At 45.0% G+C, this 17625-nt stretch overlaps 1 protein-coding gene across 8 annotated transcripts in view; it reads right to left on the bottom strand.

Moving 5' to 3' along the window:
- Positions 1-17625, bottom strand: part of JARID2 (jumonji and AT-rich interaction domain containing 2) — a 242770-nt gene that overhangs the window by 124756 nt on the left and 100389 nt on the right. For 7 of the 8 annotated variants that reach the window (XR_014251301.1, XM_082415154.1, XM_082415156.1 and 4 more), the window contains one exon: positions 3966-4101. The exons of the other annotated variant lie outside the window; for it this stretch is intronic. Coding sequence is in view for 1 of the 7 variants with exons in the window: in XM_082415154.1 (XP_082271280.1) it covers positions 3966-4101 (136 nt within the window). In the remaining 6 variants the exon portion in view is untranslated. The remainder of the gene's footprint in view (positions 1-3965; positions 4102-17625) is intronic. 8 annotated transcript variants of the gene reach the window in all.

Raw genomic sequence — 17625 nt, 5'->3', positions numbered from 1 at the left:
CTGATGGCAAACATGGATTTTATGACATAAAATATGAGGTCTCTCTACTATCTTATGTCTGCTTGGCTTATTATGTCTCTACCAGACCTGCACAAGGGGCGCGGCTGAGCTCAGCCACTCAGACAAGCTGCTGCTGTTGGCACCCCGTTAGCAGACACCGGACCCCAACCCTCCTCCCACAGGAGGCCAGGGCAGGGGGCTGCTTGTTCATCATCCTAGCATGCCTGTGATCTCGCAAAAGTGATGGCAATTCATTTCCCAATTAGATGAAAATTATGTCAAGCCCATTCTACTGTGAACTCAAGATAGTATTTTAAAATTGAATTTTCCCAGGAAACTCTGGCAAGACCAATAACCAAGAAACATGTTTGCTTTGAAATACAGGGGGGAACACAAAACACCTTGTTTTCAATACTACTGTTGCAAAGATAGGGTGCCATTTTCCTCCATTCTGGATTCTAAAATAAGTACTGGATTCAAAGTTACTTGAGCTGTAATTCCAATTCTGCTACTGCAGCATAAATAACCGTGTGCCATTAGGAAGTTACTACCACAGAGAACACACTCAGAGAGCCCCCCAACAAGAATGTCATCTTCCCCTTACAGACAGAAACCCCGCAGGTCTCAGAGGTACCTCACTACCCACAATGCTCAAGCCATGAAGCATGAGAAAGGGAGCACAGGGGGCAGAAGCCCCACCAACACCGCCCTAGCTGGGGTGCAGGCACCTACTCTCACCTCTGTCCCGTCCAGTTTCATACCACACCTCCCAGCAAGGGCTCTGTACTGGACAGTTTCAAATTCTACCGCCAGATAACTTTCTGTCACAATTAAAACTAAAACAATGGAATTATTTCAACTTTTGAAAGGGAACCTCGAGGGGGTAGGGGACCAAAAAAAATTAAAAGAGAAATGAAAAGGAAAGGCATGACTGTTAAAACCACTCTTCCCCCACCACTAACCTATCTTCACTTGCCCCACAATGAAGAACCCCAAACAGTGTGCTGTGATGTACAGCGCCAGACAAGGTCATTCTACACTGCACCGCATACGAATGATGATCTGTTATAAAGCACCCACTCAAACTTGAGTGATAAATGTAGACGCGCACATGTGTACACGCGCACATGTGTACATGCGCACATGTGTACACACATTCAGAGAGAAGCCGCTTGCAGTCCTCACTAGCCACCCCCACCAAGAGTCCCGGAGGCTGCCAGCTACTTCAGCTGTCTCTGGATCACACCCCCTAGGACAGCACCCCTGAGATTCTGGGACCTACAGAGAGGGACTTATTCCCATGGTAACGAGTCTGGTTTCCAGGCTTCCCAGTAGCCCCCGAATAAGAAAGCACACTTTGTTTAACATGCTAGCTGCCTTTAAGAAAATTGTTCTTAAAACACACACAAGTTCTAAAACGAGGAGATGTATTTACTTAGAACTGCTATCGAAATCCAACATGCGGAATAACAAAAAGGTGGCCTTGGAATACAGCCTGCACAAACACCAACATGAACCAGAAAAGGGCAAGCTGACAACAACTTCACAACCAAAAGAGAGGGGAGGAAGGGAGGAGGGAGGGAGGGAGGGAGGAAGGAGGGAGGGAGGAGGGAGGGAGGGAGGGAGGGAGGAAGGAGGGAGGGAGGGAGGGAGGGAGGGAGGGAGGGAGGGAGGAAGGAAGGGAGGAAGGAAGGAGGGAGGGAGGGAGGGAGGGAGAGAAAGACAAGTCAGTCTTTATCAGGGTGAAAGGCAAACTACCACGACAAACAACAAAGACCACCTTTTTTATGGAGGTGGTAAAAGAATGATTTAAAGTCTTCAATGATCCCCATAGAGATGTATGTGCCAACTTTTCTTAGAATTCCTTCCTCGGTATCGTCAAGCCCTGAGTATGCCAATGAAAACAAGAGCTACATTTGGCCAACTAGCTGGCAGCACTAGTTGCTTCTTGAATGCCTTATTTTAGTTTTTGTTCTTTTTTACCCAAATTCCACCATTATTCAATCCTGGACACCTGGCTACCTTCTTGTCCTAAAAGCTGACTTTTCCCAGTTGGGTGGGTTTTTTAGTTGTTAAAAGATTCCTAGGGGCTTCCCTGGTGGCACAGTGGTTTACAGTCTGCCTGCCAATGCAGGGGACATGGGTTCGAGCCCTGGTCTGGGAAGATCCCACATGCCGCGGAGCAACTGGGCCCGTGAGCCACAATTACTGAGCCTGCGCGTCTGGCGCCTGTGCTCCGCAGCAAGAGAGGCCACGACAGTGAGAGGCCCACACACCGCAATGAAGAGTGGCCTCTGCTCGTTGCAACTAGAGAAAGCCCTCGCACAGAAATGAAGACCCAACACAGTCAAAAATAAATAAATAAATAAATTAATTAATTAAAAATAAAAGATTCCTAAAGCACGAAGGCATCACCACTCCAGAACAGCAGAATGAGAGCACGCCTTGTCACAGCAGTAAAATCTAACCCCGTAGCAGCCATTGCTCTACTCTAACCCCAGGATCCAATGATATTCTCCCCCCCATCACCCTCCCCTCAAAAACTTAAGAGCAGAACAGTATGTTCAATGTGAAGCAATGTCAGCAAGACTGATCACGTCAAATGCTCTCTAAAAAGACACGTGGCTTAGCATTTACTCCATTACAGGCAGCCAAGAAATGGTGGGGTCCCTACCTGGTAGGAGACCCGTGAACAAATAGGGGTCCAAGCTGTGTAACTGTGGCAACAGATTCCTCAAATTATTTTGCTTCTGCACGTGTGAAAGATTCAAAAAGGGCCTTTCCCATACACATTGGCTCAGACTTCAGGCGGTTCTTGTTTCAAGTCACACAGTACTAGAAGAGAGTGACAGAACCTGGGTGGATGGCAGGGCGGACCCCGGTGGTGTTCAGGAAGGCCACCTCAGAAAACCCCGCCATGGGCTTGTGGAAAGAGAGTGCCAACAGGTCCTGTCTGGAAGCACTAGTTCCAACAAGAGGCTCCCAGACAACTCAGCAGGATGGAAAAAAACTGGATGCCCTAAGTCAACCTGTGGCTCTGCCCCCTGGCAAGCTGTCAGGTTCGCCACGGGTGATGACTATTACCGGAGGATCAAAGCCAGAATGCAAAAAGAATAATAGGATCTCATCTTCCTTATCTCCTCGCTCCAAACAAGTACAAACCAGAACATGGTCAATTCATTCACATTTATCTAAGATTCTAGGAGATTAATAAGAACAAGAGAGGCTGTGCAATACAGCCACAGCCACAACCCCCCAAATAAAATATAAACAGTAACCAAATGCTAGTTCTGAAATGGTGTTCACTGGATGATTTCATCCGAGTCACACTAACCCTGTTAAAAAGAGACATCAGAATAAACTCAGACGGGAGTATGTTTCTCTCCAGGCTTCAAGGACCCACTTGACACCCATCCAGGATGAGGGACACTTCGGACGCACGGGAACTCTACCTCCACTGCCCACCTGCCGCTGTGCAGTCACCTGCCAGCTTGATCAACAAGGAAGGAAGCAGGGCCTTAGGAGGCTGCTGAGCCAGAGAGACAGCGGGAAGGGCAGCAGGCCCACAGATTCAGGCTACGTCCTATATAAACAGGGGATAAGAACCAAAGTTGCCACATTTCAGCGAGATCATCAAAGGCTTCTTCTGCCCTCATACTTGGATAGAAAGACAGATGTTCACAGAAAAACCTGTAAGTCAGGCTCCACACTCAATCCAAGAACGGGCAGAAACCAGATCGCAGCCCTGGTCTTGTCTATAGGGCGAGGACTAACTAAGGCACCTTGCCAATTATATTATGCAACATATAAAGGGGCATCAAAACAAATCTATAAACCCAACGGGATGTCCAGAATAACTGCCGTTAGGCCCAGCCTGAGAAGCACGAGCTGCCCAAAGCACATCCATTTCGGAAACAAGGCCAGGCCCAGAGACATCATCCAAAACAACAAAACAGGCGACTCACCATTCACTGCTTTCAGGCTCCCAGCAATGCCTTCACCATGCTGCCTCTTCTGGGCATTCTTGAACTCCTTCAGAGACAAATAAAGGACTTTACGTACCACCCTTTCTTCTGACCATGGAATCCCATCACTGTCATCCTGGAGAAACAAGGAAGAATGGGGAGAGGGGAGTTACTTAAAGGAAAGCAAGCAAATGTTAATTAAGAGTCAGAATAAACTTAAAACAAAAAAAAAAACAAATCCCAAACAAGTATTGAGTGACTGAGGCCAAGTTCCGGAGATCAGAACTACATCCTATAGTGGAGGGAGGGCACTGGCCCTTCCTGGAGAGACCACAAGCAAAGAGCCACCCCTCAGGCTGTAAAGGGACCGGAAGAGAGACACAAGCATCTCACTTCCTTTACATGCCCCACGCTCAAATCCCGTCATTAACTGGTAATAGATATAAGTTTTATATTCCTCGCAAAGTTTAGAAAAAAAGAGTTATTGCAGCCACAACAGGAGGTGTAATGCATCACTGTACTGGAGTTCTTTAAAGCGAATAATGCCAGAATGTAGGCACCTTACAAACATGAGCTACACCCTTTTGCAAAATTTACTGTTGTTGTTGCGGTTTGGTGCTACTTTCAAGGAATTTACACTTCAGTCAGAAGAAATGAAACTGGATCTGTACTTGCCTTTTAAGGTGATGAATCACAAAAACGAGAGAGGGAGAGGGACCACTGCAGAAAAGGGCAATGGATCTTTGTGGACTAGAGAATGGGGTGGCAGGGGGGTGGGGGGATGATTTTTGAAAAAGAATACACACATTAGGTCTTGAAGATCTCATTTAAAAGTGTGGCTCCCTTATGTCAAAATAAAGATGCGGCGGGGGGCACACCAAAGAACCAGCAGCCCACCCAGAGACCACTCCAGCAATTCCAGTAGTAAACACGGAAAGAAAGACTGCAGACCAGCAGGGATTGCGGCAGGACAAGAGCCAAGCCTGGGAAGACGGAGATGGTTGATACTGGTGCCCCAAATGAGTTAACTGTTTTAGGGAACCAGCAAGAGAGTTTTTGATTTTAAGGTTTAAAGAGTTGCTTCACACAGCTTGGGATACTCACAGGTCCTCTTCTGTGGGTATCTGCCTACTGTTTGCTCATCTAAGAGGTCCTTACAGCCACATACCTACTTCAAGGCTTAAGCACTTTATGAGTTCAATTTAGAGATGGAAGGATTATGGGCTTCTCAGTTATTTGGGGCCTTAAGAGAATAAGGAAAACATTAATACCCCAGTAAAGCAGGATTTTGGATATTCAGGTTCCTTTTGTTCAAACAGGAGGCCAAATACCCTAGAGTCAGGCTGGTGCTGTTACACTCAACATCCGACAGAACTGATTTTTACTCCCTGCCACTACCCGGCCAACTAAACCCTCCAGGGGCCGAGATAAGGGAAGTAGATTATCCAAGGTCTTCTCCAGCTCACAAATTCCTAAACTCTGCATAAACACACACTACGTCTTAGAAATCCAACCACACAGACTCTAAAGCCCTAAATAACTGAGGCGCTGCTCCTGTTAAGCTTCTGGGATTTCTCAGAATGACAGTGATTCTCCATCTTCCGTAACAAGGGGAAGAGAAGGCCTGGGAGAAACGAGCTAGGATTTCCACCTAGCCCAGATGTCCTTCACTTCTGCAGACCTGCCAAGCCGAGGCTTCCGTCACCTCCAGAGGAAGAAGGCACATCCTGTCTCCCCAGTCGCTCCCCTAAGAGAGACAAGGCATCTACAGACCAGGGTGGTGGTGGAATCCACACATGAAGGCTGAAAGCAGACTAGGCCTCCACCCCGCGGGAGGAACACACGTTACTTCTTAACCACCACTGGGTCCAAGTCACCAGAGACCTGCCAATCGCGTGGCTGAAAACCAGGAAAATGAAGCGCTCTGACCAGACCCCAGCTGAGGAGCCCAAGGAACCAACCTGCATAAGAGGCAAATGATTCAGCTACACAACACGTGAAAAGCACAATGAACCACTCTTAGCAACAAGCAACTCCCCTCAGGGTGCATGAAAATGCCTCTAGCGTTTTGGTTTCAACTGAATGATAATCTTAACCTCGGGGAGAGTTCATGCTCACTGGGCTGAAGTCCACCTTTCAGGATCCAGGGAAGTCTGTCGGGCAGAATTCTCTTCACCACCCTCAGGTTCCTACCCTCAGCATTCAGGTCTCCACAACAAGCCAGGCTGCGATTATAAATGATTACTTCCTACATACACAGAGTTTATAAATTGTAAAGCCCCAAAATAGCTTTCAATGTAAAATTCCTGTGATGATTTACTGCTTCCTGTTCAGACTGGTGCCTTCATTTTGACTCCAGGCCTCCATATGAGAGAATTATACCCCGACAACTAATATCTAATTAAAACATAAACCATGTGAGAAGGAAACTCCTGCAAAGGAAGATGCATTTAAGGTTCACTTAGTGACACCAGCAGCCCCATGACACCTATAAAGTACTTTAAATACAGGAGAAGCAAATCCAGGACACAGAATATGGGGTTTCAAGTTCTAGACATTAAAAATCAAAACAAAACACACACACACACACACACACACACACACACACACACACACACACACACGAGTTCTTTTATAATCTAGAATGCTCGCCAAGACTTCCCTCAGTGTTGATGCAAGATGCAAACCTAGCAGGTAAGAAGTCGACTCTGCTCTGTTTCCAAAAGCTCAGCAGGTAAGAATTCAGAGATTAGAAAGCCAACTGCCATTCACAGCTGCAGAGTCACGATGAATCACTACATTCCGCTTACACCCCTCCCTACTGGGAGCCTAGCAAGGTGGGCCTGCACCCAACCACGAGGCAGCACAGGGCTGTGCAACCTAAGCTGGGTGTCCTGGAAAGCCGGAAAGAAGGTACTTCAGAGGCCTAACGCTTACCCACCCTTATCATAGTTCTGAACGACCAAGCACTGAGCGCTCTAGAAAACAACCCAGACGTAACTAATTCCCTCACCAGAAGTCAAGCAACTCAGGTGAACCCCCCTCTTCCCCGGGCCACACCCCAGCCCAAGAGCTTCTATGACCTTTAAGTCCGGCCCTCTGTTGTGTTTCCCCCTTTTCAGTAGCTGTCTTATTTAGAAGTAATGTCTCCATGGAGTCAGGACATCGTTTCTCCTGCTCAGCACCTGAAACATGCCTGACAGAGTGAGAGCTCAGGATTTCTGAAAACTGTACAAACTCAGCCTCCCATGTACCATTACCCACACTTGGCCTGCCAGTGCCTAACTTCCAGAATGGGTTAAGTGAAGTGCCTGAAATCACTCTAATTCCTGACTGAAATCACTGCTACCCCCCAAAAACACTCCCCACGGTGACTAATCCAACAGGGCCAGGTGACACATTCTCAGCAGTAAGCTTGTCAGCGTCCTAACACAGGGGCCACACCACCCCTTCTGCCACCTCCTAGCGCTCCCTGCAAAAAAACAGTGCCCAACTCCAAGTCCATATGGCCTTAGAGGGCCCAAATCCGCTGTCCTTATTGCAGTCCCTTACCCTCAGCTAAACACCAACCAATTCCTTCACAAAATACCCCTTCTGAGTTCTCCCTGTTCTTCTTCCCGAGGAACAAAGTAGCCAAGCATTCAGTCCATTCTACTTTACTGGTCAGCTTAATAAAGGCAGACACAGGAGGAGGCATAGCCACTGATACGGAGTCTAGCAGCCTCATTCTGATGCAAATTCAGCTACCCAGAGTGTGTGTCTGTTCTTGTGAACTGCATTATTGACTTAAAAACAGCTCTTGTCATTTGGAGTTTCCATAAGACCTCTAGGTTAATAGACCATCTAAAACTTGAGAAGAACAGTCAGGCTCCCGATGACATACCACCTTTCCTCATTCCCCCAATCTCTTACTTTCTTCTCCCCAAGACCAAAAAATGCTTTGCAAACACTGAAATAAATGAAAATAATTGGGTCTGCTGGCAGTAGCGGGGGGAAAAAAATCATCACATAGATCTAGATTCACTTGGCTATTGACTGCGAAAAATCACTTTCTTTGGCAAATGGAAGACTGAGTAATAACACCTTTAAAAGTAAAAGTGACAGGGTTTTCTTTTCATTTGTAAAACGTCTACCATTCTTTGAAATAACTTTGAAAATGGCAACAGGTCAGGAATTAAAACTAGAATGTTTGTGGTCATACATAATCTTTTTATTAAAAGGAAAAATAACAGCATAACCTTATGCTGCCCCAAGTTTTATAGCAGACATGTAAGAAAAAGGGGCACAGACAGTAAGCACATGAAGACACTACACACCTTGCAGCAAACAGCACCATCTAACAATTCTCCAAAGCCCACAATCCAGGTTAGAGATATAACAGCCTTGTACATCCTTCCATACCATTGCAACTCCAAGTGTGCTCCAAAGACCACCAGTGCCTTAACCGCTTGGCATCTTGTTAGAAATGCAGGCTCATTTTACGATCCTCTAGTGATTTCCATGCACATTAAAGTTTCAGAAGCTCTGCTGTACAAACTAGTTCCCCATCCTGCCCATTTCATGTCACTTTCTAACCTCCATCACGATACAGGCAAAGGTAAAGAGATACAGGCAAAGGTAAAGAAAGATGAGGTGAAACGCCAAGATGAATACTTCTAACATCCATCTAACTGTTGCCATTTCTACTGTCAGAATACAGAAGTCTATATTAACATATTCTGAGAACTCTTCCCTTTGACTTCTGTTCACCGAACTAAAACAAGTGACCAAATAGCAAAAGCGAAATCAACAAAAAAGGTAAGACAAGTAGTGGATAGTTCCTTGAATCATTCTTATGTGACATGATGTCTCAAACCCTCATTCTCTGATTACCCAATTTGGAATGACTTCCCTTTAAAAAGGTGACATCCAGAATTAAACACACATTCCAACATGTGAATAATACTCTAGAACAACAGGACCAACACATGCAATAAGATCATTTCTATTTCTGTGCACAATCCAAAAGCTGGGATACATTTTAGTAGCCACATTACACAGCAGGACCTCATTAAGCTTGCAGTTAACTATACCCTCCAAGGTGATTTTATTGGGGGGCGGGGGGGGGGTTCTTTCCCCATGAAAACATGACTGTTTTCAATGTGCTTGAGTGCCCAGCCCAACCTTCACTGACGGCATAAATTCAAATCAACGGCATAAATTCAAATCAACGTTAGTTTAAATAAAGCCTAAAAAGGATCTTAATATAAATACATTTGCTGACGATTCGCTGTCTCTCCATGGCTCACACTTCAAAACACTGGGTTACTGATTTAACATGCTCTAACTACACCAAGAGTTCTTCTAATTGACTGTGTCAAAACTGATCAGGTCAGTGATACAGTAAAGCCATGCCCTCCATTCAGCCACAGGCCTGGGCCAAGCCTTCATGGGCTTCTGCTCTCCAGCGATGGCTAGCTTTTCACCAAGCTGGGCTTCCAATCCTCTTCTGAGCGCTCAGATGCTTTAGTGCAAGGAAACAGGGACGTCCAGGTCAGTCAAGCTTACAAAACAGGTGCCAGGCAGAGGACAATACCCCTGCAGTCATAAGGGAAGAATATAAAAAGTGATAATGATTGCAGTCATCCTTTGTTATCCACGGGGGATTTTGGCTCCAGGACCCCGCACGGATACCAAAATCCCAGGATGCTCAAGTCTCTTATATAAAATGGTTATGTTTGCATATAACCTACCTACATCTACATCCTTCCTACTGTACACTTTAAATCAGCTCTAGATTACTTGTAATACCTAATACAATGTAAATGCTGTTTACATTTTTACTGGCCGGGCAAATATTTACATATTTGCTGGGGGAGCAAAGTCAAGTTTTGCTTTTTGTATCTTTCTGGAAGATTTTTCCTGAACGTTTTCAATCCGCCATTGGTTGAATCCAGGAATGCGGAACCCACGGATGTGGAGTGCCAACGGTATGACAACGGCAAACGTCTCCTGGGTGCTCGCTACCAGACGGTGGGCTCAGCACTTGCTTGCACAGTTAATGCTCGCGATTCTGTGCTCAGCCTCCCCTTCGGACAAGGGCCACACCACGCTTTCTCCCTTTAGTTTAAAAGCGATGGGAAAGGAAGGAATCACGAAACTCATGGTTATCGTTTAGAGATGAGTTTCAGGGTCTTGCCCAAAGGTGCCATGGCTGGAGAGAAGCAGGAGTTGGCTCATTAACCAGCTATCAGTCCGTCGGTCCACTACGGGGCAGGTGCCAGATCAGGAAGCAAAATTCTAAACTCAGAAATTTGTTATTAAAGGGAAAATGTCAAAAGGGTAACTCACGTTGGCTCCTAAATGAAAGCACCATTAAAATTACTAATTTCAAGCGGCGAATATAAATGTTATATGAAAAACAACTCATGCATCAGCTAGAGCTGGAAACTACTAAGAGGAGAAGGCAGAGGATTGGAAAGGAAGGAGGGAGGGAGCTCCTCGCACTGGCCTTTACAACTGGCTTCTATAACTGAAAGAATATCAATTCTATGGGCATCTCTCAAAGCATCCTTATGCAATTTCTCTATGTGTCCATTTTTTTTATGATTTCAAATTCAGGCCATCTTGACTCAAGAGAGGGAAAACAGTGATGAAAAAGCACAGGTTCTAGGGAAGCCCATATCTGATCAAACTTAAAAAACCATTTTCTAACAATACAACTATTTTTTTTAAATTTATTTATTTTTGTTTATTTATGGCTGTGTTGGGTCTTCGTTTCTGTGCGAGGGCTTTCTCTAGTTGTGGCAAGCGGGGGGCCACTCTTCATCGCGGTGCGTGGGCCTCTCACTATCGCGGCCTCTCTTGTGGCGGAGCACAGGCTCCAGATGCGCAGGCTCAGTAATTGTGGCTCACGGGCCCAGTTGCTCCGCGGCATGTGGGATCTTCCCAGACCAAGGCTCGAACCTGTGTCCCCTGCATTGGCAGGCAGACTCTCAACCACTGCGCCACCAGGGAAGCCCCAATTACAACTATTTTTAAAATGAAATGGGTCCCCCCCCCCATGGAAGATAGTGAATTTCCCACTACTTGTGAGCAAACTGCGTAAGAGTCTCATCCATCACAGGTAAAGTGACCAGTAACTTATCATCGCAGCCAAGGGCACTGCTAATAATGATGCTGGGACAACTGGTAGAAAACTGCGACGTAGGTCAACCAGGGACTAGGTCCCTTCCAGCAGATTTGAATCCATTATAAAAAAAGGTCTTCACTACCACACACATCATTTTTAACAATATCACCACATAAAATAAAGCCAACATCCAAGACATAGCAGGATAAAAGTGTGACACACACCTGCGTTTTAAGTCGAAATCCAGAACCTCCCACCAATGTTTTAAATTTCAACCTGCGGGGGGTTGGGGGTGGGTGTGGTAACGACACACGGGACAGACGCAGAAGCCACCACGTTCCACTGAAAACACTCCTGCTTCCACAGGGAGGGAGCACAGAACATCAAATGCTCTTCACAGCCTCCGGTAAGTAAACCAAGCAGATGGGGCTGTGCAGGTTGGGAGAGAAGAGAACATTCAGGTTCACAGGCAGGAAGACCTTCTCCTAACATGAAACCCCTTGTTAAAACTTATACAGGGCTTCCCTGGTGGCACAGTGGTTGGGAATCCGCCTGCCAATTCGACAGGACACAGGGACGAGCCCTGGTCCGGGAAGATCCCACGTGCCGTGGAGCAACTAGGCCCGCGCATCACAACTACTGAGCCTGAGCTCTGGAGCCCGCAAGCCACAGTTGCTGAGCCCGCGTGCTACAATTGCTGAAGCCCCTGCACGCCTAGAGCCCGTACTCTGCAATGGGAGAGGCCCGCGCACTGCAACGAGGGGTGGCCCCCGCTCGCCGCCAACTAGAGAAAGCCTGCGCGCAGCAACGAAGACCCAATGCAGCCAAAAATAAATAAATAAATAAATAAAATAAATTTATTTTAAAAACTTATACAAGTGCTAAGACAAACAATTATGTGTTTAGATTACAGGAGCCACTGGATGAGTTACTAATACCACAATATGCATATATCCCACTTCTATCCACTTCTGCCAAGGCTCTGGAAATGGAGGGATTTGTGACTTTCCACTCCCTTTTCTTAAAAAAATGAAGTGTGATGTCCAATTCCAATGCTCAATTCCACCCTGGGCTGGATTAACAGAAAATGCCAAATGGCAAGGCCGGGTGTGCGGCGGGGGATTGATGGTTGCAAAGAGATGACCAGTAAGAAAAGAAAATTTAAAAGACTTGCTCCAGGAGGGAGGTGGGGCAGAACGAATTCATAGCCCTTTCCTCCTTCCAGGGAAAAACGTCTGGAAAACTCTACATGAATGCCTTTTTATTTTCTAGAGCACAGGTTTTGCATATACCTGCTATTAAATCATCCTACTTAAGGCAATTTGTTGCTGTCTGAAATATCAGCCTCTTCCATCCACAGTTTGAGAGAACAATGAAAGCATCGGAAATAATGATAATAATAGTAATTTGTTGGGGATGTTGATTCTTGGCACAGACTCCATATAAAAGAGGATTTACAGAGAGAGAGGGAGAATACTGAAGGATAAAGTGAGAGAGAGGTACAACTTAGGCTAAAACTACCGCTTCTTCCCCTTTTAACAAAATATTTTCTCCATTGGAAATCAACTCAATTTCTCAAATAGACTTGATGCTAATCCATTTTTTAAAATTCCATAGAATGGTTCACCTGTCAATACTCAAACATCAAAGAGAAATCGGGGAATATTCACACCTAGAAATTAGATAAGCGGCCAGGAAGCCACTGACTTACTGAACTTGTGAACGATGTTCCTTCGCCTTGGTTTTAAATTAAAAGCACTTCAAGCAGCAAATATCCTCCGACAGACATGCTTCCCAGGATAAAGCAAACGGTCTGAAAACGCTTATGCAAGGAGAGTTTTACTTCTTCCAAACTCCCATTAAATAATGTGTACTTATCTTTGATTACCGCCTATTTAAAAAAAAAAAAAAAGCTACAGCTGAAATTGGATTAAGAACTTCTGCTGAAAACGGTTTATTGCATAACACAACTCTGACAGCCTGAATCTCCGGCCACCAACTGAGCCTTTATAAAAATCTGCTGGGCAGCTGCCAACTCAGCCCTTTTGCCTCTGAGCGTGTCCAACACCGCCGTTGTCAAGGCAGCAGCAGCACGGGCTGCGCCGGGGCACGTTCACCGTTAAGCGGTGCAGGCAGGGACCAGCAGTGAGGGCCATGCAACACAGCACTCAACCCCCTGCAATTCTTGGTCTGACAGTTTGTTGTTTCAACATAATCAAAAAGGACTCAAGATCTAGAGCAGCATTGTCTCCAAGAATCCAGCAGAAAACGGACTGGCAATCTACCTTCAGAATGAGGGCGAAATTAAGTCAAATTACAATACTTGACCGGTATCTTAGAAAAAGAAATCAGAATGAGGGACGATCCAGTATCAGCAATGCCAACGTGTGACTCCACGAGGGCCTCATTTGGGAATAAATTATTAACAAGCAGGTTCCCAAAAGAATTCTGACTGATTTGGATCTTTTAATCATTACAGCCTTTTCATGTTAAGAAGAATACCCTCCCCGCAAATCCCCTAAATGGCATATTCTAAGCTGAACTATCCAATACAGTAGTCTCCAGCCACAAAAAATTAAGTTGTAGTGGACACATTTCAAGAACTCAACAGCCATGTGTGTCCCAAAATGGACAGGTCAGCTAAAGAATGTTTCCATCATCACTGAACTAGAGCAATGCTTATAATTAATTGGACGGGGTTTCAACAGACTGTATTCCTTGTTCATGCATTTCATTACGTCCCTGAGACTCTTCAAAACATGTACCTTTATGTTCTACTCAGGAACAGGAAAATTCAGGAATATGAGACTACCTTGCACAAGAAAGCCAGAGTCTAAAGTAGGTAAGAACAGATATCTACCCAACAACTCTCAGGAAAAGTGGTTCCAATTTGCTCTGCTACATGTCGCCTTTCAGATTTGCAGGGAATATACATGAAATTCAGAGGATGAAGTCTAAAATTCTTGTCTACAAGGAAGCCCTGAAGATGCACACTGCTTTAACATGCTTTCACATCATTTTCTAAGGAATTCCCCTACAAAATTCATCCTCTGGATTAAGAACAGACAAAAGCCAGCACCCCACCAGCCAGTCTCTCAGCACCAACAGGGTGACGCCTCCTGCCAGGGCCAGTCAAAGTTATCGGCCTATGAGCTGTGGCGAAGGGTTAGGGCAATTTTTACACTCCTGTTTCTTCCTCCAGGCCCTGGGACACTACTGGGTCACTTTAGGGGCTCTGTCAATACCTGACTGACTTGCTGGCTTTTTTGGCTCATCAAGAACCTCCATCCTAATGAAAAACTGATGAACTCATAAAAGTGCTAACAAAAGATCAAGATGAAAAAAAAAAATAATTACATGGGACTGAGTGAACTGATGAGGATGAGTATAATTTTTGTGAGTTTCTGTCTGAATTAAAAAAAAAAAAAATCCCACAAGGACTCAGAGGCAAAGAATATACAAATCAATTTTCACTGCAAAGTAAAGGAGCTGTTACAGTGGAGGATTACTGGACTGAATGTCAATATTATGACATAGTATGAGTGTGTTTCATGTTTGGTAATTGCAATCATTGTTGCTTTTGTTGTGGTCATCCATGTACAATGCTTGGTGTCAGTCTATTTATCTCTTGTAAAAATAAAATACAGTGTGTGTGTGTGAAAAAAAAGAACCTCCATCCTGGAAATAAGCATATTAAGTGTCCATAGGTTCACAGGGGACTGGTTGTTCATGCTACACTGTAAAACCATTAAGGGCTTGGGGGGCCATTTTATGAAAAATTTCAAGTTACAGTAAAGTACACAAATAAACTTCGTCCTTGAATTTAACATAAATTGACAACGCATCACGTTTGTCCTTTCCCCCTTTTTCTCATATCCTCCAGCGGTCCCCAGAGTTAAGGACCACCCTGGGATTGGTTTGCACCCTGTCATTACAGGCATGGGTCTCCAGAAATAATTTTAATGCCTGTCACCCCTCCAAACAGTGCTTCCCACTAATAGAAAAAATGCAGACCACTGTGTAGCAGGCCACATACCACTTGTTTCTCGTGCATTCTGTCCTCTACATTTTACAACTAGCCAGTGAAGCAGCATCACACAAACATCTCCAAATCCTGCACATGAGGTTAAGACAGACAGCATCCTGACTAGCCTGTGTGACTCCAGAGGACCCGCCATGTGGTCTTTTTCATCTTCGTGTTCCCAACTAGATGAGTCTAGTATACAGCAGGCATTCAAAAATACTTCACTAGAATAAACACATATTAACAGGGGTAAGAGAGACCTGGATTCCAGTTCTGGAATCCTCTATTTACTGATGTACAAACAAATGACCAAGGGAGTGGCTCTCAACTTGAGCGTTTGTGAGCAACAACTCCGGAGCTTAATAAACCACACACTGTGGCTTCCACCCACAGAGCTCTCCCAGGTGATGTTGATGCTGCTGGTCAGGGAACACACTTTGAGAACCGCAAGTGTACACAGCCTTGCAAGGGACCTGACTCCCACCTCACCTTTGCATGAAAACTGTTCTCACTGCCATGAAACACATTATAATTGCCAAATCTAATGCAATTTATCGGTAACCTGACTCTCCCCTGGTTTTCCTGTTTCCTCTCCCCCACTACCTTCAACTCTGATTCCTCTGCCCTTCCCAATCTCTGATTATGATCTAAATAATAATTGCAATGCATTACTTTCTGAAACCATCAATCCAAAGGGCTCTTTCCCCTACTCAAAAGCTCTGTATAGCTCCCCAATGGCTACTACAGGAGGAATTTCCAAATTTCTTAGCATGGCCTACAAAATTATCATTAACCCAACTTACCGTAGAGGTTTTAAGTCCTTCGCCCTCTAGAGCTCCCAACACCACTCCCCCCCAACAGACAAGGGGTGAGCATCTCAAGTAGAGACAATAGCTCTCATCCTTGCATCCCCATCTCAAAACAGATTATCAAGAAACAGGAGTACTGGTGTTTATTAACTAAATACTGACCATGACTTCAACAATAATTCAACAGTAAATAAAGAACAGACTTTCTAGGGACTTCCCTGATGATGCAGTGGTTAAGAATCTGTCTGCCAATGCAGGGGACACGGGTTTGAGCCCTGGTCCGGGAAGATCCCACATGCCGCGGAGCAACTAAGCCCATGCGCCACAACTACTGAGTCTGCGTGCCACAACTACTGAAGCCCACGAACCTAGAGCCCATGCTCCACAACAAGAGAAACCACCACAATGAGAAGCCCGCGCACCACGACGAAGAGTAGCCCCTGCTCGCCGCAACTAGAGAAAGCCTGCGTGCAGCAATGAAGACCCAACGCAGCCATACATACATACATACGTACATACATAAATAGGAAAAAAAAAGATTTTCTAAATACACAAAGATAAAAGTCCAACCTCAAATCTCTTTCACAACAATCCTTTAGTACCAAGAAATATATAAACAGTCAATTAGGCTTAATTTACCAACTACGTCTGCTTCAGTATTTTCCCACAGCTTTCAGTTTTTATAATGTATAGAAAGCATGATCTCTGTGACCAGGACCCTTAGTACAAGATATCAATTTTATTCAAACTGAGATATTTCCTACCAGTTAAGCCAGTTCCTAGTCCAATGACAAGGTTTAACCATATTACTATTTCACAATGGTTTGCGAAGATCACAATTATTTCTGCCACCTAAACAAAACTGGAAACCTTTGCTGGCTCCTGTGTCCAAGCCAGTTCTAGCCTTGCTTCTTTCATGCAAAATGAGATTTCCTGCAGTTTTTTCAGCTCCATAAAACAGCCTGATAAACCAGTGAATGATTCAATGAAAAGATTTACGCTTACCTATAGATGGACAAAGCTCCTCCAAAGTCATGAGGGCTGACCCCCCAAAAGGGGACACGGCATATGTGCAGTCTCATTTTCCAACAAAGCTGTCAGGGAAAGCAAATATGGCCTTCTAGAAGCAACGTCATGGTCCTTCCTATGCTGACATTTCACAGTGATAAGAGAAACAAAACTCATGTTGTGAGCACAGTGGATGTTAAGTAGAAGTTTACTATTTACACTTCAGGTAACGTGTGTGAAAGAATAAAGCAGAAGTAGAGAGATGACAATTTTACTCTAAATGGGAAACTATGGGAGAGTTCTGAGCAAAGAAGTAACAGAATTTGTTTTACATTTGTAAAAACTTGCACAGGCTGCTGGGTTAAGAATAAACCAGCTTAGGGGGTGATGAAGGAAGGTTGTGACAACTGCCTACACAAGAAGTGAGAACCCAGGAGGCAGCGAGAGGCTGTGAGGACTGGTTACATTCTGGAAACACTTAGAAGGCAAGAAAAACTGGGTGCTGATGATCTATGTGACCAGGACCCTTAGTACAAGTACCCGTGAGAAAAGAAGAGTAAAAGATTAACCCCTAAATTTTTCATCTCAGGACATTTCCTTTCCTTTCTGGAGGAAAAAAAGGGCACTTCTGAAAAGAGTGCTTTGAAGCAGAGAGAAGGGAGAGAGGAACCAAGAGTTTAGTTTTTAGACATGCTGAGCTGGAGCTGT

Source organism: Balaenoptera physalus (assembly GCF_965194825.1).
Source record: "Balaenoptera physalus genome assembly, chromosome: 11".
Lineage (NCBI taxonomy): Eukaryota > Metazoa > Chordata > Mammalia > Artiodactyla > Balaenopteridae > Balaenoptera > Balaenoptera physalus.
The sequence above is the reverse complement of the archived record's forward strand: the minus strand, read 5'-3'. Positions and strand labels throughout refer to the sequence as shown.